Source organism: Neovison vison, chromosome 1, assembly GCF_020171115.1.
Source record: "Neovison vison isolate M4711 chromosome 1, ASM_NN_V1, whole genome shotgun sequence".
Lineage (NCBI taxonomy): Eukaryota > Metazoa > Chordata > Mammalia > Carnivora > Mustelidae > Neogale > Neogale vison.
This window is the reverse complement of record NC_058091.1, coordinates 16,203,076-16,223,159: the sequence shown is the minus strand read 5'-3', so window position 1 is coordinate 16,223,159 and position 20,084 is coordinate 16,203,076. Positions and strand designations below refer to the sequence as shown.

The window sequence follows — 20,084 nt, the reverse complement described above, 5'->3', positions numbered from 1 at the left end:
TCACCTAAGGAGAAATATGATAGCTCTCTCACTTTCCCTGTAATTCATTTCCCTCCATCCCCTTGATAAAGTTATTGACCAGTATTTTGTTGAATCAGTGGTCAAGGTTTATAGTATTATGATTTAAACAGATATCTTTCACTGCTAAGCCAAACAGTAACATATAACCATTGCTCCTTTTTTGTATAGCTCTTTGTTTTTTCTGGAGTTCATGCTATCTTGTCTTTTATTTTTGTCTAGTACCTATTGCTATTTTTTAATGAACTCTCCAATATCTTTGTCAAACAGGTAGATTCTTCTCTGTGTACTCAAACCTGTCATTACTGTGCTCCCACCCCAGGCTTTCCTCGTAGTACCCCTATGCAACAATCTGGAGAAGTTATTCTCTGGGTCTACTGAGTAGCTACTGTAATAAGATTTCTGTTCACTGTTGTCCTGTTTGATGCTTTGTTTCTCAAATCTCAGTCTTCCTCATTTTTGTGGGAGTACATCCTCCAGTAGGTTTTTGGGAAAAGATGCATAGAAGGTAAATGTTTTGAATCCTTGCTTGTATAAAAATGTATCTTGATTAATCGTTTGGATGGTATAGAATTCTGGGATTTTAAGGCATTATCCTATTTTTTAATCATTTCTCATATTAAAAGTCTGATGCCACTTCCATTCTCAGACTTTTGTATGTGACCTATTTCCCCCCACAATTACATTTAGGATTATCCACACTTTGAAATTTTATGGTAATATGCCTCAGTGTGGGTCCTTTCTTATTCACGTGCTGCGTACTTTGCAAACTCTTTTAGTCTGTAGTTATATGTATTTCAATCCTTCAAAATTTATTTATTTATTTATTTATTAACAATTTCTTCCTCAGTATTCTATAATACTGGCTCTCCTTTTATTTAGATGTTACGTCTTTTGGATGGAGCCTCTAATTTCTTATCTTTTCCCTTTCATTGTCCATCTCCTTGATTTTTTTTTTCCCCCAATTTATTTATTTTCAGAAAAACAGTATTCATTATTTTTTCACCACACCCAGTGCTCCATGCAAGCTGTGCCCTCTATAATACCCACCACCTGGTACCCCAACCTCCCACCCCCCCGCCACTTCAAACCCTTCAGACTGTTTTTCAGAGTCCATAGTCTCTCATGGTTCACCTCCCCTTCCAATTTACCCAAATTCCCTACTCCTCTCTAACGCCCCTTGTCCTCCATGCTATTGGTTATGCTCCACAAATGAGTGAAACCATATGATAATTGGCTCTCTCTGCTTGACTGATTTCACTCAGCATAATCTCTTCCAGTCCCGTCCATGTTGCTACAAAAGTTGGATATTCGTCCTTTCTGATGGAGGCATAATACTCCATAGTGTATATGGACCACATCTTCCTTATCCATTCATCCGTTGAAGGGCATCTTGGTTCTTTCCATAGTTTGGCGACTGTGGCCATTTTTATTCTACTTTCTGAAAGATTTCTGACTTTACTATCTAGTCTTTTTACTGATATTTTAAAATTTCAGCTGTGTTATTTTTAATATTTAAGAGCACTTTCTTGGTCTCTGTTCACTATTTTGTTTTACTATTTCTTAGTGTTTCATGGACACATTTTATAATTTTTTTCTCTTTTTTGAGGATATTAACAAATGTTTGATTTCTTTATTTTTGTTTTTAAGATTTTTCTGCTCCATGTGTGTTCTCTGTTTTCTCTGAATCTCACTTTTTTTCTTTTTGTTTTCATCTGTCCTTGCTTATTTTTGGCAGCATGTCCATGAGTGTTAGGACCCAGTAAACTGACTAAATTCATGTAGCATGAGCACAGCTTGTCTACTGGTGGGTCTCACCATGGAGTGATTAGGTTACAAACCAACTTTTTTTTTTTTGGTGATGGTGGTGGTGGTGGTGATGGTGTGTGTGTGTGTGCAAAAGAAGTGGTCCCAACTCAACTCAAAATGTCACTATTTGATAATTGACTCTCTCTGCTTGACTTATTTCACTCAGCATAATCTCTTCCAGTCCCGTCCATGTTGCTACAAAAGTTGGGTATTCGTCCTTTCTGATGGAGGCATAATACTCCATAGTGTATATGGACGGGACTGGAAGAGATTATGCTGAGTGAAATAAGTCAAGCAGAGAGAGTCAATTATCATATGGTTTCACTTATTTGTGGAGCATAACAAAAAGCATGGAGGACATGGGGAGTTAGAGAGAAAGGTGTTGAGATAAATTGGAAGGGGAGGTGAATCTTGAGAGACTATGGACTCTGAAAAACAATCTGAGGGGTTTGAAATGGTGGGGGGGTGGGAGGTCGGGGTACCAGGTGATGGGTATTATAGAGGGCACGGATTGCATGGAGCACTGGGTGTGGTGAAAAAATAATGATACTGTTATGCTGAAAATAAATGAAAAAAATGTCACTATTTGAACACCTTTTTACTGAAAAGATTCAGGTTTTGGTTTTGTTTTTTTAAGAGTTGGACCATATAAACTCCTTGAGGAGTTGATAGTTAGATTAGAGGCTTTCTGGAAACAAGGACAAGGATGGAGGCAAGAGACCTCACCATCAGCTTTTTTGGGAAAATAACTTCTTTGTTTATAGTTATCTGGGGAATTAATGGAAGAGTTAAATTAATGAGGGGCACCTGGGTGTCTCATTTGGTTAAAGTGTCTGCCTTTAGGTCATGATCTCAGGGTGCTGGGGTCGAGCTCCATGTTGGGCTCTCTGCTAGGTGGGGAGTCTGCTTCTCCCTCTTGCTCTCTCTGTGCTTTCCCTCTCTTTCTCAAATAAATATATTAAATCTTAAAAAAAGAAATTAATTAGATATTTGGAGAGTTATATTAAATTGTTGTGAAAGGTTAAATAAGAATAGTAGAATAGTCAAGAAAGGTAATAGATTGTGTCACTGATCACGTGTGTTGTGGGGGTGGGAGGGTTGCTGTTGAAAGTAGATCCAGACTCGGTGTAGACGTGCCATTTACTCAGTTAATCATTCCCTTCTTCACTTCTCCTTCTAGTGGGGCAGTTCATGTTCTGGTATTTAGGTAAGAAAGGTTGGACTTTCATAAGACCTATTCTCTTCCAATTGTGCAGTATCTAGGAAGCAAAATATTCACACTTGTTAAAAGCCAGGCAGTTAAATGAAAACGATGAGTCTTGCTTCCCCCAAGAATAAAAGTATTCCTCATCTGGTTTTTATGATGAGGTTTAAGAGATGAAAGATGTAATACTTGAATTCTCTTTGGAGTTCCAAAGGAAGAAAGAAGAAAAAGCATTTACATGTGAACTTCTCTCTGTCCTTTAGCTCATGGTTTCTAGAAATAGAAATGGTGACAAATGCTAAGGAATTTCAGGCAAGTTCATTCATCCATTAAAGGGGTCATTTCAGGAAAGGTTGGCAGTTGGGTTATGATGGTAAAAATTATAGCTTATTGTTTTCCCAAAGCTCTAGAGTTCACATCGCAGTAATAAACATTATCTTATTTAATTCTCACAGTCATGACCTGAAGAAGAAAGTTAAGTTATTTTGTCTCTGACCTCACAGCAGTGAGCAAAGGGAAGACTCAACCCTGAGTTTCAGACACCTGATCTTGTGCTCATTCTTTCCCCCTGCTTGGCTCCCTAAGCTACTAGACTTGAAAAGACATTTAGGACATCAAAGGACTTTGTCCTATCTCAACTAAGTGCCTACCAATTAACAATGTTCTTTTCAAAGTAGCCCATTGTGAAGGTGCTATTTTTTTGATCAAAGGAATTGGCATACATTTTTATGTCACTTTGAAGTTAACCAATGTAAGGAAATTATCTCTGCTGATTCGGGGACATTTATTTATAGTCTCCTTGCTGAGGTGGGGTGGGTGGTAGGAAGACTGGACTTTAAGACAAGAGTCTTTTTTTTTTTTTAATTTTTATTTTTTTTAATTTTAAGAGAGATTTAAAAATTTTAAATTTTAAAGTGTGACTCTCAACACTCTTTAAAATTAAAGAGAGATTGAGAGAGAGAGAGAGTAAGCATGCAAGTGAGAAAGGGGGAGAGGGAGAAGTATCTTTAAGGAGACCCCCCGCTGAGTGTGGAACCCCACCCAGGGCTCCATCCCAGGACCCTGAGATCATGACATGAGTCAAAATCAAGAATCAGATTCTCAGCCATCTGAGCACCAAGGCGCCCTCTAAAACAAGAGTTTTATGTGAGCAACAGCACTACATGTGTGTGACTTTCAGCATTTTCTCAACCTCTCTGAGCCTCCATTTCCTCCCCTGTAAAATGGAGGTAATAACCACCTCTCTGGGTTTTCATAACCAGTATTTGCACTGATAATTTTAGAGATAGCAATAATAATAATAATAATAATAGCTCAATAATTACTAAGCACATGTCAGGGACTGATCTAAGTACGTTACATGTATTAACTTATTTCTTCTCCACAACAAAACTGTGAGGTTGACACTATTGTTACCAGGAATTTGAGACATAGAAGGACTATGTCATTTGCCTGAAGTGATATAATTAATAGTTGGAGAAGTCAGGATATGTACAAAAGCACCCAGCATAGAGCTTGACACATGTTAGTCAAATCTTGTTCTATATAATGTAATATTTCTCCATTACATATTAAATATGCAAAATATCCCAGTTCGCCAATAATGACATCTTGAATTATTCAGCTTGAAGAGTGCGCTTTAAAGAACTTGCTATTTTCACAGAAGTGATATTGTTTTTGGTGTGTCATGTGCTTTGGGTCCATGGTTTCATTTTAGAAAGGGTGCTGGTTAATCAAAAAAGAACTTGTATGTTCTCATTTTGATTCATATTCTTAGCTGTGGACTTTCAGTGTGCAAATCTTTTCTGACTAGGCCTTTCAAGACACAGCAATGTAATTGTGGTCACCACACTAATGTATTTGTGGTTGATTAGTAAGAGTGGTGTTTTAATTTTTTTTCCCCCTGAGTGGATGACATTTCTGATGTAGCTGATATTAAAACAGAGCTGATTTTTTTTAAAGATTTTATTTATATATTTGACAGACAGAGATGACAAGTAGGCAGAGAGGCAGGCAGAGAGAGGAGGAAGCAGGCTCTCTGCTGAGCAGAGAGCCCGATGCAGGACCCTGGGATCATGACCTGAGCCGAAGTCAGAGGCTTTAACCCACTGAGCCACCCAGGCACCCTAAAACAGAGCTGATTTAAATGTAGAAAAATAATGTTTCTATATAATGTAAGAGGAAAAGGAGTCATTTAATTTTGGTTGATATTTGGATTTGAATGATCAGTAGTGACAGCCTGGTGAACATTATAGAAATCTGAGATGGGCTATTGGGGCCAGCTAGCCAGGCTGGGGAAGAGCTTCTTGTCTTATTTCTCATTCTTACTTTGCATGGTTTTCAAATCTTAGGATCACACAGGAGCATTTCCACTTACTGCTATGGTGGACAGAAAATACTTTTAATTTGGGCTCGAGGGCATCTGTCTTACCATCTGTTACAGGAGTTGTCAGTCCAGTCAATGGACTCGTAGGAATCTCTTTTTATAGCTGATGGCTGTGCCATTGTTCTCTGATAAACATCATATTTTTTTTTCTGTGCATTTAGCAATCAGAGCCTGTAGGTTGATACGCATCAGGCTTTTACACATGACTACCTATGAGTAGGTGGTGAGAGGCATATCTGGGTCCTAGTAATCTGTCGGGTCACAGAAATGTCACAGACACATGATGATGCAGGAAATGGATGTCTGATCGTGGTTTGCAGTAGAAATTGACTAGTGGTTTCGAAAACGCAGGCGTGCATTGTTGTTCTCCCCATGTTGATGGTGGGAAGGTAGGATCTCCCTCTTTCGCGATGGCATCTTGGTGACTGCATCTCACTTTTCTGACCGACTTTTGTGGGGCCCATTGTTACTCACCCCGCTCACATTGGTCTTGCTCCATTTAGCATTTTAAGCCATCCTGCAAAATATCGTTCAGCTATGTATACGTGGAAGTCATGGTAGTGCTCAGAGCTCCTGTTCTGAGCTCATTGCGGTGGACAGAAGAGATAAACTGGGTATTTCTAACATAGAAAGTTTGCGTGTGTGACCGGAGGAGACATGGCTTGGCATTTTGCTATCTTCTCTCTACTCATTTGCTCAACAAATGTTTATTGGACATCTATGTGCCTATAATGAATCTAGGGACTTAGATAACGCAGTGAACCTGGGCATCCATTGAGAAAACAGTCTCTCCTAAGTTCACAGTTGACTATGGTGAGAATTAAGTATTCAAAGGGTATTAAAATAGGAATAAAAGGCCAGAAATGCCAGGATGTCAGCTTATCCCATCGCTTTCCAAGTTAGTTACCAAACTGTCTACTGGAATGTGCTTTGAGTGGCTCCGCACTTGGTAGAGAAAGACAAGGGAATAGCCATTTCACTCCATTATAAATGGGTCACAGTGACTCCATGCAGAGAAACCTTCTTTCTTCTCAGCTCTCATGGGGTTTGCTCAAGAAAGACTGCAGTTTGGGGCTGAGATGAGGAAGAGAGCTTGAATGCCGGATTAATGAGTTGAAATACACCAGTTGGAAGCTGTCAGCTTTAGAACAATGTTTCCAAAGAGTGAGGACATCAGGAGCTTCCAAGAAAAGCCTGGAATCAATGACTATGACATTCTAGAGGTTGTAGCCATTGGCTAGGAAAGCCTTGTTATGTTCTAGGGTAATTAGAGTGGTTAGTAATAAAGGACTGGGATTTATTAACCAGAAACAGGAGTAGCTTTACCAAGTAGCCAAAAGGATTTTGGCCCCCACATGCCCGTCACTCACATACTTTCTCCTGAGGGCTCCTTAGGCACCAGGCATCCTCTGCCCAGGGAGAAGGAGCCAGGAGGTGCTGAAGCTCGCCCTTGGACCCATATTTGAGTCCACATCTGTGCTCTGTCTACCTCTCACTGCCTTTCTCTGAACTCTTACTAGGTCAGCACCAGCACCCCTTTGGAATATTTGTAAACCTGGTTCAGGTTGTCTTCCTTGAGGAAATCAACCCGGAAGGGTTAAGTAAGCTTGCCAAGGACATGAAGTCATGGAGCAAAACTCCACATGTCTCCTTCCATCTTTATTCAGCATGTTTTGCAGAGTTAGGGAACAGTCCACAAGCCCATCCTCATTTCCAGCACCTATTGTAAGTGTAGAAGTCACCAAGACCCTGTTCATATTTGACAATGTGCTAGAAGGACCCACGGCACTCACTGTGCGCTTCTATATGCATCATTTCATTCTGTTACAGTCAAAGGCTACAGATGAAAATCAGCCAAGGGAAGGATACATGGGACAGAGTCCAGGAAAGTTCCAAACACGGGGCCTCCAGCTGTCCTCTCTCGGTGGCATCCTGGGCAGCACTGATTCTCTTAGCTATGACATGCAACACTGTGTACAGAGTCTTGCCAACCAGGGAAGAAGCTCACCAGGTCCTTGATGCCCAGAGTTTTTCCTGGGACTTGGTTACTTAGACTGCCCATGAGCTTGACTTCAGTCACCAGTCCCTTGATATACTGAGCTGATATCACATCACCCAAAGCCCCTCCCCCAATAAATCACACTGTTAGACTCTCTAGTGTGGGTCAAGGGCCCTGGGGTAAACAAAGATACTTTTATCAGGCAAGGCAGTCCAAGAGCTTAGAGCTCACCTCCCAGAAACTGAGGGCAAAGACCACCTCTTCTGGGGCAAGGTGAAATTCTTTACCAAGCAGGATGGCCATGAGAAGAGTGATAATGATGATGATGACAATATTGGGACATAAGGAAAGAAGAGGTAGATGCTATTATAGGGTGAGCCATATAGGTCTGGCTTTAGATGCCCCCCCAGTAATTATTATAATTATTTTTAAAGATTTTATCTATTTATTTGAAAGAGAGAGAATGAGAAAGTGAGAGAGAAAGCATGAGAAGGGGAAAATTAGAGGGGAAGCAGACTCCCTTCTGAGCAGAGAACTTGATGTGGGACTCGATCCCAGGACTCCAGGATCATGACCTAAGCTGAAGGCAGTTGCTTAACCAACTGAGCCACCCAGGGAACCCAACCCTTTCCCCCCAGTAATTAATGATGGTTATTTTTTAAAAACATACGATGGAGGCAGTACAGGCTTTCAAGGACAGTGGGTCTTTAAGTGACTGGCATTTTTGATTGTTGGTGATTTTTTGGCCTTTTCCTTGTTCATTAAATTCAGAATGAACATGTTTTTGAAGCTGATCAATCCAAATTATAAACAGCTCCACATTCTCTTCTTGGGTTTGGACTTAATTTGGACAGAAGAAAGAACACCAATTAAAGACAATTTGACACATGACTTTTGGATTTCTAAATCGTTAGAAAAGGGAGTCATAATCAGAAACAAATCTCATCGCTTGTAAATTCAGTAAGATGTCATTTTAACAAGATTTAGGTGTTGGTAACAAGTAATATTCTCTCTCATTGATAATGGGGCCCTTGATAAAATTATTTCAGTTTTTCTTAGTGATTATAAAGTTAGAGATTAAAATTTTGCTGGATTTACTCCACTGGTGGTTTACTGCAGTGGGATTATTGATGTGGGTTTTATTTTACATTGTCCAAATAGCAAGTGTACTAGTTCTGCGAAGCCAGTCATTAGTAAGTGAAGGAAGAATTGAATGCCGAAGAGGCTGAGTATGGAGAGGGCAGGTGAACTGTTGTGCCACATACAAATGAAGGTTAGACTCTGGGTACAAAATAATTAGTCTAAGAGCAGTGGCCTGAGTCTCTAAAATAGATTAATGGGACCACTTTCACCAGCAAAACAAATTAATCTCTAAAGGCAGACAGTCAAGAACATAAATGGACAGCACAGTGTCAAGTGGCTTTAAGTTTGAAGAAGGAAAGAGGAAAACAACCAGGATGCACTTATGACCTTCTGGAATTTCCGTGGGCAGCAGGGGTTATAATGAGAGCAGGCATAAACTATTCCCCGTAACAGATTTCATAAACCTCTTTTCAGATCATGAAAATGGACCGTTCTGCTGTGCATGGTGAACAGACAAACCTCTCTAAAGATAAATAACACTCTCCCCACCCCTCTAAAAAGAGGGGGACAATTAAATATTCACCTGTGAGTGATGCTGGCACTTGTGGTGCTGAAATGCCTCAGAGGGCAGGGAGCAAATCCTGGCTGGGTTGGAGGACGCAGGGCTGGGGAACCCCCCAAAGCTGTTTGTCAGTGCTGACTCACTGCCTGTCTGTTGTCAATGACCTGCATACGCAAGCTGATAAAAACTTAAAGTGTGATTTTTCCAAATGCCTGGTTGGTTCTTCAAGCAGGGACGTTTTGCCATTTGGAATAGTTCTCAGTTGTTGCCATCACTTTTAAAAGAGGCGAGTACTGCCTTTCCATCACCCTCACCTATTTAAACTTCAGTGGATTTGGAAATTCTTCTTTCCCTCCCCCTGATCATGCATTGCCTGATCCCCATGTCTTCTGATGCATGTCAGGCTTTTGGGAACTGTCAGGTTGATCTGTGAAAGTTGGGTGGTTGACTTGGGTTTGCTGTCATTGGGCAGTGAGACTAAGCAGATGGTCCCCATGAATATGCCTTTTAAGGAAGTGACTGATGCATTGATTGGGGTGACAAAGAGGGGACAGTACAAGGGGAAGTCACTGAGCCACACGGATCCCAGCCTTCAGAATCTTCACCTGCTCTCTCTCTCTCCACTCCACCCTGGACTCTGTATCAGGGATGGATGATATTTTTTGGAAAAGCAGTTTGAGCCTTCAGAGTTCTGCAGAGTTCTGCTGGGCACCTTTTTTTTTTTAATTTATTTTTAATTTATTTTCAGCATAACAGTATTCATTATTTTTGCACCACACCCAGTGCTCCATGCAAACTGTGCCCTCTATAATACCCACCTTTTACGTGAGCTCACTTGATCTGCACAACTATTGTGATCGGTGACAGTACGCACTAAGCAACAGTTTTAAGCATATCTTTCAAAAAGTCCTTTTGTGGGGAAAGACTTATAATTCAAGGGCTGCCACATAATATCCATTTGTCTTTTTAAATGACTCTAAATACTGAAATTATGACAGAAGTTGGTTTAATTATGCACAAAGCAGAGATCTGCAAACATACTGTGGTTTCTCCTTTTCCTGCTTTCCGTTGGACCCGTCATTGTTACCGCAGCGCAGAACATCAATGAATGTAACATGAATCACTGTGAGTGACAAGGGAAAGGTCCCAGACGCCTGGCCACGGTGGTAATTACAGACTGAGTGTCCATCTGCCGCCTCTGGTCCTGGCCGGGGCAGGCGGGAGGGGGTGGAAGCTGAAAGCCACGGGGCCAAGGAGGGATGCGGGGATGAGAGCTCAGAGCAGAACGTGGCACTGGGACGCCATGCCCCATGACAGTGCCACCCGGCAGAAACTCCAGAGCGAGGAAGGACCGTCTGTTTTCACGTCTGCTGCCAGATCCCTTCACAAACATGCTTTGGCTCTTAGAAGTCTCTCATCAGTCAGGGGGCTGCGTGTTATGTAGTCAGGTTTATGAGGTCACTGGAACTATTTCTTTTCTTTCTATTGTTTCTTTAAGCTCTCTGTGCGTGTGTGCGTGTGCTTGTGAACCCGTGTGTGCACACACGCTTCCTGGGCTGCATGCTTCCCCAGATGCTTCTCCTCTTGCCTAACTCCCCTACATTGGCTAGTTTTCCTGTGCTTAAAGGAGAACCTTTAGAACCTTCCTCCATAGTAGTGGGGGCCAACAGATACTTTGTACAACCCCCCCCACACACATACCCATGCATGCACACACATGCAGAATTAGTGCACAGGGATGCTAGTGTCTCCCCTCTCTGCTCCTTCCCCTCACTGCCACTATTGTGTGATTTAATGAGTCCACGCATGTATTCCTTTACTTTGCAAACCTTTGCCCAGGAACTCTTGTATATTACACACCATGCTAGGAAGACAGGAATGGGGTTCTGGCAACAAAGCAGCAGTGACAGAAAGGCTTATGGATTATCTTGTATGCTGTAGAACTATGTAAGTAATGTTTTGCAAATTTCCTTCAACCTGCTTATTTTGCCCATTATTAGATTTCTGAGATTTGCTCCTGCTGATGTAGGAGGCTCTGGTTCATTCATTTTCACTGCTGTGTGGCATTCTGATGTATTAAAGTACTTATCTCTTCTTCTGCTGACACTCATTTACGCTGTGTCCAGTTTTTTATTATTATGAATAATGATGTGATTAAAAACTCCTGATCTGTTGACTCGCATACAAAGAGTCTCCCAGGAATATACCAAGAAATAGAGTTGCTCATAAAAGTTGGCCCCAGCTTGCATGCCCACCAGCAGAATTTAAGAATTCTCCTTAACCTTGTCATCCCCATACCTGGTATTGCCAAACGGTAGACTTTTTTGCCAATCTGAGGAGATCTCATTGTTTTAGCACACCTTTTCCTGACTGCTCGCTAGTAAGATTGAACACATTTTTTTCTTCATGTGCTTATTGTTTGTTTATGTTTCCTTTTTGGGGGTTTCCATTTCAAATCCTTTGTCTGCTTTCAAGTTGTTTGCGTTTTTCTTATTGATTTTTAAGAGTTATTTATATTTTGTGGATGACAATCCTTTGACCTTTGTGTAGGTTGCAAATATGTTTCACAAACTGTGAAGCTTATTTTGCTTGTGTTGTCTTTTGTGTATAGAAGTTTTACATTTTAATTGAAATCAGATTTATCCATGACATCCTTTATGGCTTATGCTTTTAAAAGATGTGCACCTAAGAAAGATTTTACTACTCCGGTGTCTTAAAGACAGTCTCCTTCGGGTACCTGATTGGCTCAGTCGGTTGAGTGGGTGACTCTTGATTTCGGCTCAGGTCTCAGGGTTGGGCTCTGTGCTGGGCATGGAGCCTGCTTAAGATTCTCTCTCTCCCTCTCTGTCTGCCCCTCCCCCCATAGCTTGAACTCTCTCTCTCTCTTAAAAAAAAAAGATAATCATCTTATATTTTTTGCTACAACTTTTCACTTTTATTTTTCACACTCAGATACTTAAACCATCTTGAACTTACTTTTGTGTATGGTGTGAAATAGAGATCTAACTTTACCTTAGCTGTGTTGTTCTAGTACCGTTTATTATGCAGTCAGTCCATCCTTATGCCCTTACTCCCACTGATAGGTAATCATCTTGTGTTGTATATCAAATTTTCCTGATATGCAGAACTTGCTGTTTGTCTATCACTGCACACTATCACAATTATCGGGGATTTATTTTGCTTTGTTTTATTTTATTTTATTTTAAAGGTTTTATTCATTTATTTTAGAGAAAGAGAGAGAGATGAAGAGTATAAGCAGGGGCAGATGGTGGAGAGTCAGAGGGAGAAGCAGACTCCCTACTAAACAGGGAACCCAATGCTGGGGCTCGATCCCAGGACCCTGAGATCACAACCTGAGCGGATGCTTAACCGACTGAGCTACCCTGGTGCCCCTTGCCAGGGCTTTATAATCAGTTCTTAGCAAGGGCCAGGATTTTCTTATTCAATATACATATGATGGAATATTATGCAGCCATCAAAAGTCCCCCAAATCTTGCCATTTGCAACAATGTGGATGGAACTAGAGGCTATTATGTTAAGTGAAGTCAGTCAGTCAGAGACAATTATCATATGATCTCACAATTATCATATGATCAATTATCATATGATCTCTCATCATAATTGATGATAATCAATTATCATATGATTCCTCTGATATGAGGAATGTGAGAGGCAGGGTGGGGGCAGGGAGAAGGGAGGGAAAAATGAAACAAGATGGGACCAGGGAGGGAGACAAACCGTTAAGAGATTCTTAATCTCAGGAAACAAACTGAGAGTTGTTGGGGGGTGGGGGGTAGGGATAGGGTGGCTGGGTGATGGACATCAGGGAGGGTATGTGCTATGGTGAGCGCTGTGAAATGTGTGACTGATGATTTACAGACCTGTACCCCTGAAGCAAACAATACGTTATATGTTAATAAAAAAATTTAAAAGTATCTTGACTATTCTTAAATATTTATATTTTGTTTGGAACTGCATTAAACTTATAGATTAATTGGGGGGTAAGTGATATCTTTATGATGGTTTGTTCAGGACCGAATAATAAAAACTGTGAATTCCTCAGGGTGAGGGACACTTAGAAGAAAGGATAGGTAACAGTGAGTTTGCTTTTGGTCATTTTGAGACTGGTGTGCCCATGGAACTTCCCTGTGGAGACCTCTGGGAGCCACAGGAAATGCAGGCCTGGATCTCAAGGGGGAAGACCGAGAGGAGGCCCAAGAGTAGGCCCGAGAGTATGAGGAATTGGCTGACTGAGAGACAGTGCCTTGAGAAGGCTGGGAACCAGGCTTTGGAGAATGCCCACATTCCACCAGCAGATCAGGGGCAGAAGTAAGTGGCCAAAAAAGAAGAGTGAAGGGTGAAAGTCAGAGTCTTACAAAGAGAATGTAGAGGAGAGGGGCAAGCTATGAGGAAGAAAGGAAGAAAGAAAGAGAGGGAGGGAGGAAGGAAAGATGGATGGATGGAAGAGGGAGAGAGAGAAAGTTGTCCTAGCAGGGTCAGATGAAGAGAGCTTGGCAGGGGCACGTGGCCATGGGGAGCCCCGAGGAGTCAGCTGGCTGGGCAGAACCTGGGTTTCAGTGGGCAAAAGAAAGGTCAACACTCCGGCTTCCCTCTCCTCTTCCTTTCTCCCTTCTCTCATTCTCTCCTTTTTGCTCCATCCTCTTCCTCCTCCTCTTTTTCTTCTCTAATTTATGAGTTCGCTCTAGTCTAGAAGGCAGCAGCTTAGGGCTTCTGAGATATTCATGTGTTGGGAAGAGGCTGTGAGCAGAATGGAGGGCAGGTTCGTGCTCTGGAGACAGCTTCCCAGAGCTTACCTATGAAACAGTCCTCCACATTTCTGGTCAGCCCTTCCCCATGTGTAAACATTAAAGGATCACTGTGTTTTTCACACACACTTGAAGTCATTTTAGTTTGGTTTGCAATTAGATTAAAATTACTCATCTTGGTTGCTTACTAAAAAAGATGTCCCCCCTGGGCATCATGATACAGAGAGAGGGAATTGTACCACTTTTCTGGATAAACTCTCCAAAGGGAATATTCAAAACTGCAGATTTATACACAGAGATGTTAATTGTAACATTGTTTCTACTTTTGAAAAGTCCGGAACCAACCACATATCCAATAATGGAGGAATTAAGCAGATGGTAGAATATCCATATAATAAAGGATCGTATAACCATTGAAGTAAATTTTTAGGAAGGCTATCTAGTGTTGTGGGAGAAAGCTTCTGGCATAATGCTACGTTGAAGAAAAGGGCATATTTATTCAGTGTGATCTTAATTAGGTAAAAATTCATTTGCATAAGGGAAAATACTTTAGTGGTTCGTTCTGAGGGTAATTGTTGCTGGCTTATATTTTCCAAGTTGTCTAGAAAAAGCACATATTACTTTATAAGGCAAAAATGTTAAAATTTGGGTGGCTAACAAAATACTGAACGTTTAAGCTTACTGTGTTTTAGAGCTGGAGAATAGTTGCTGGGATCACTTGGCCTGGGAGCTCATGGGAGCTCATGATTGGAAGGGTAGATTGAGCATGGTTTCTCAGAAGGCCAAATGGAGAGGAAGATTTCTTAGTGTTTTCACTCTCGGTACATTCTTGATGTACCCACAACTGCCACTTGTTGATCAGAAAGTCTGGCTGTCCTCTTTGTCTGTGATATATAACATAGAAAGACAAAGTAATTATTATCTAATAAATGTGACTGTTTAGATAGCAAATATTTTAAAACAGAAGGCGACAAGGAAAGATTCCTGATGGTAGAACATAGGAACTATTCTAGATTGTTCTTTGGTCTTTGCGTGTTCGTCTGTGACTAGGACATGGAATCATTTTAGTGGATCTCCCTCTGCAACCCCTTTAAATGAAATTAGAATAGAAAATAGAGGGTGTATTCTATATATTAAGTATTCATTCTTTAGATTTTTATTGCAGGTATGTATTTGAATATACTGAATTGTAAATGTAAAACGTGTTTGGCTTTTTTAAAAAACTGATTAGCAGTCAAGAGAAGTCAGAAGACTCTTTTGAGATCTAGGTAAGTGGTTCTCAGAACGATCCTTGGAGCCAGGAGCCGGTGTCTGCTGAGAACTTCTCAGCGGTGCACATTTTCAGGACCTACCCCCCCAAACACCCCCCCAAGAACTACTGAATCAAATTCTTGGGCCCAGCACTCTGGTTTCATAAGCCCCCCTGGTGATTTAGGTAAGGACTTACATCTGAGAGCCACTGGTCAATCTTTGCTGTTTCAGGCATGGTCCAGAGACTAACATGGGCATCACCTCGCAGCCAGTTAGAGATGCAGAATTCCTGGTCCCCACCTGGGTCTACTGATTCAGAAGGCACAAGCTCCCTGTGTGACTTGTGTGCTCATATAAAAGGTTTATTAAAGGTTGAGAAGGCTGATCTAAAACCACAAGTGTCTTCAGAGGCCATGTAGACAATGTCAGTGGGTGAAGGCAGCCTGTGTTTCTCCCCCAAAGAGAGCAACAGGGAGAAGGTATTGATGGTGGTGTGAGGTTCAAGCATGCTTCATTTGCTTAAAAATGTCCTCTACTGAAGACCCTGGGCTTGGCACCTCCCACCAAACTCATCAACCCAAGATAACTGCGTTGACCGCAATGACTTCAAGCAGATTTTAACCCCCAATTGTAGTAGAGTGAGCCTGTCATTATTAACTCCTTCTGCTCTCTTCTAGGAATTTATCCAGGAGCTGCTCTCTCGGATAAGAGGCATGAGGAAGCTGAGCCCTCCACAGAAAAAGACCGTGTAATGCTGGCACAGGGTGCAACTCTCCCAGAGACGAAGAAGGGTCCTGGGATTTGGGCTTCATGAAGACATTTATTAAAGCATAGTTGCCCTTCTGAGAAACTTTTTTTTTGGGGGGGGTGTCTATTAGACATTTATTCAAGAGTGTTCCTTTTTTGTTTGGGGAGGTTTTGTTAGTGTACTATTTTAATAGCAAGGCAGCAGGTCTTTGGTTTCAACACGACCAAGGATTATCAAACCAGGCAGACACGCAGGAATGGGTTGATCCCAGCAGCAGATTCTTTGAGAAATCGCAGGTTTAGAACCTAACTATACAGGGATGATGGTTTTCTCATGACTTGTTTGGTAATACTTTTTCTTAACTTGTACAGTTGTCTCAGATGTCAAATTTCTCGTACTTGTATATATCTACACACAACTAAGTTAAAATGTAGACGTGGGTTTTATTTCACATTGATGGGATACACTTGTGGTTGTCCTTTAATTGGAGGTCACAGCACATGGGTTTTCAAGAAGCCACTAGCTATTCTTCATGTGACTTCAGCTGACCTCCAGTACTCACTTTCTGCACCAAAGTGAAAGAATTCAGCGTATCCATTATTTTAATGAGCTACGCCACAAAAAGTTGAGTTGGTCAAGGGCTTAATTCATGGACTTCATATTATTTCATTCATTGAGATGCTTTGCCAGGTCATGTACTTCTTGCCTCGTTCGTGGTATTTTAAAATTTTACGAACCCTTCACTTGAAGAACTACTCAGATTTCTAGAGAAATGCCCACGGCAAGGGGTGTCTCACAGTGGAAAAAGGGAGCACTGTGTAGCAATTAACTCTCTGCTTTCAACCAAATACTGTGTATTCTTCTCTGTCCATGAAAGCAGGTCATAAGGAAGTTAGCAAATCACCCATTTTCCTCCTAAGAAATAGCTCTGGTCAATTCCATGCCTGGGTAGCATTAGACCAGAGCAGGTCAATGGAGGGTTGAACATGGTAAGAGATGAGAAAGCCTCCCCTGCTTTCAAGAAAGTTGATATAGGAGTGTTGGCTGCTTTGGAAGGGTGGTGGAGATTGCATTTCTGGCTCCTCTCAATGGCATGTGCTGAGGATTCTGGCTCCTGGCCCCAGTTACGCACCCCGGCCTCCTTGCTTGGAGCTAGGCTTAGGGCCCCTGCCTCCCAGTGATAGATCAGTTCCTTGGAGACGGGTCAAAATTCAGATGGATGTGGGCTGGGTAAAAGGTCAGAGTAGAAACTCTCCCTTTCCCCCCGGAGGCCCCCACCGCCTCCCCACAGAAACCCCACCTACTGTAAGGCATCTCTAGGCGGCCCTGTCAGAGGACAGGAGTCAGACATTTTATAACAAGGGTGCTCTGAACATATTTTATTTTTTACAAGAACTATGTTTGTGAATTTTATGTATACTGGCAAGCTTTGGAAAATGTATTTAATTTTGTAATGTTTACCAATGATTTATTTACAAGCTATTTACTCAAATAAATGGAGCTGCTTACAAATCTGCTTCCACCTTTGCATTGCAAGCCATGTTTGAAGGATAATTTGAGTCTGTGAGATGTTCCACAGACCGGGGTACCAAGTCCTTACACTTCGCTTTTCATTCCCCAGAAATTTTCAGGCCTTTGATCCTGGTTCTCTCCTGAGGAGAGCAGAGGTGTTGGGACACGTTGCTGGGTTAGGAAGAAAAGTGAGAATGAGCTCTGTGTATTTGGTCCTGCCTGACTGTGTGCTCTGGGGCCTCTCGGGCCATGGGCTTTGCATTTAATTTAAACTCCCTTTTACCCATATGATAGAAATTCTGAAGAAAATTTCAAATTAATCAGATACTCCAATTATGCAAGAATGCCATGCACCCTAGAAACACAAAAGTACGCATGTGCCAGATTTCCACTAGGCCTGACCAGCTCAGGTTATGGGCTAATGAAGGAGGAAGCCCTTTGATGCTGCCACACAGCTTACTCTTGTCCTTCCCTCACTGAGGGCCTTGCATCACCTGACTCCCCTGACTCCTCCTTGATTCCTCATCTCTGCCCTCAGTACACCCTCAATCACCACGCTCTTCTTCCACTGCTAATACCTCTCATATCCCTAGTTAAATCTTGCCTTGATTTCTGTAACCATCTTGGGGATTAGCTTCCCCATGTCCAATCTTGCCTATCTTTGATCTGCTCAGTAGCCAGAATAATTTTTCTGAAAGACAGCTAAGATCACTCTACACTCTACCCCCTACTTAAAACCCAAACTCCTCTGCATTTCTTACAAGACATTAGTCCCTGCCTCTCCTTCCTCATCTTTTGGCCTTCCACTAACATCCAGTCTTACTGAATAACTAGGGTTTCCAGAACATAGGTATTTTCTCCCCCTGAAGCTTTGCAAAACTGTTGTCTCAGTCTGGAATACCCTGACCATGCATGGGTTCTATCTGGAAAACTGGTCTACAGCCCTTCCCAAGCTTCTAGTATTTACCCCCATCACAGCAAGTACCCGCCATATTATTACTGTCTATTCGCCTGTTCATCTCTTCTTTTAGACTCTAGGATCCTTGAGATTGGGACCAAGTCTTAGAAATACAGCACCTAGTCCTGAGTCTGGTCCATCCAAGGGGTCAATACATGTTTGCAACTGAAAAACATAATAAAAGATTCTTCAAGAAAACTCAACTGTTTCCTTCTTGGCAGGGATAGCGGTTCTTAGGACTGAATATGCATTTGTATCACCTGGAAATCTTTAAAAACAAGTCGTGGCCCATTTAATCAGAATTTGAAGGAACAGACCTTGGACATTTTTCTTTTTCAAATACCCAGACTGAGCACCAACTGGGCCGTTGGCTCATTCTCATGGAGTCTGGCATACAAGTCTAACCTCATTGACCTCAGTTCATCACTTGGATGCTGTTACAGCAGGTGGCATCTGTGGCTTTAACACATTGACTATTTCTCATTTTGTCTTCTGCTGGAGAAGAGTTTATAGTCCAGAACTAGGGGAATGACTCCAAAGTACCCAACTTCTAGTTTGGTGCTCCACTTGAGTGTGAAGAAATCTAAGTTTAAATTTGATCCATTTATAACAATTATAATAATAGTCCCCACTTATTTATCACTGTCCTGGGTACTTATCTGACTTATTTCATTTAATCATGAAATGAATCTTATGAGGTAAATTGCATTATCCTCATTTTATGGAAGAGGAAGTAAACTCAGACACACTGAGCAGGTTCCTGGAGGTCATGTGGTCCCAGAGCTGATACTGAAACCCAGTGCTATGTCTGATTCAAAGCCCCTTGACTGTTAGGCTTTTCTGCCCCTTAGAGGGGGATTGCTCTCAGCTCCCCCCATAGGAGTGAAAGCCAGGAGATGCGTCGAAATTGAGCCGAGCCCCTGAGCTGAGAGGTGGGGAGTGGGAAGCTCTGTGGTTGAAGCAGTTCCTTGGCTCCCTATGGGCTCTCTCTCACTCCTGAGAAGAGGGGCTCCCAGGCTTTGGGCTGTTGTCCCCTGCCCTCTCTCCCCTGACAGAAAGCTCCTGGACTTTGTCTTGGAGACTCAGCATGGAATACCTCCCATCAGTTTCCCAAGGAGGCAAAATTGGGAGGAAGAACAGCTCAAGGAAGGTGTTTCTCAATTCCTGTAACACAGATACCTGATTTTCATTTACTACTAAAACCCCCATAAAAGGTAGCATGCTGTGCAGAATCCGTTATCAACAATAGATAAGTACATGATTATATTGGCTCTTTCCAAGAAGACCCAGTGGTTGGGAACATGAGCTGTTTTGAACCATGGCTACCGTGTCCCCAGGAGACACTGACCAAAGGGGCCACCACCGAGAGTGGCCAGTATGGCCCAGGCACTTAGCCCAGCACCTGGAGAAGCAGGTGGGATAGCTTCTGGGAGATGTCCCCCAGTGAGGCTGCCAGTGGGGGCCAGAAATGTGCTCCATGGCTTAGCTCTGTGGTGGGCACTGCTCCCACCCAGTGCTAGGATTTTGCCACTTTCTTGCTCTGCAAGACTCCCAGGCCTTGAGCCAGGCTTCTATGTGACTAACAGCCTGGGGAAAGGCAGGCCTCACAGCTGATGGACACATCCCTATCCTCACATCATTTTTGCTTCTGAGGCAAAGATCCTCAGGATTCCCTCCACTTCTCAGGAAACTTCTCTTAGAGCATCCACTTTGGAGGTGCTCTCTCCCCTCTTCCCAACCCCATTGCCTCCTCCTTTTCCCCGTCTTTGGTCACTAGACTCGGGGCCC

General features: G+C 42.2%; 1 protein-coding gene across 1 annotated transcript in view; it reads left to right on the top strand.

Annotated features, from left to right (window-relative positions):
- Positions 1 to 17,338, top strand: part of PPP1R14C (protein phosphatase 1 regulatory inhibitor subunit 14C) — a 78,500-nt gene extending 61,162 nt beyond the window's left edge. Inside the window, exon 4 of the mRNA XM_044244105.1 lies at positions 15,756 to 17,338. Within this exon, the coding sequence (XP_044100040.1) occupies positions 15,756 to 15,830 (75 nt within the window). The 3' untranslated portion in view covers positions 15,831 to 17,338. The remainder of the gene's footprint in view (positions 1 to 15,755) is intronic.
- Positions 17,339 to 20,084: the final 2,746 nt, after the last annotated feature.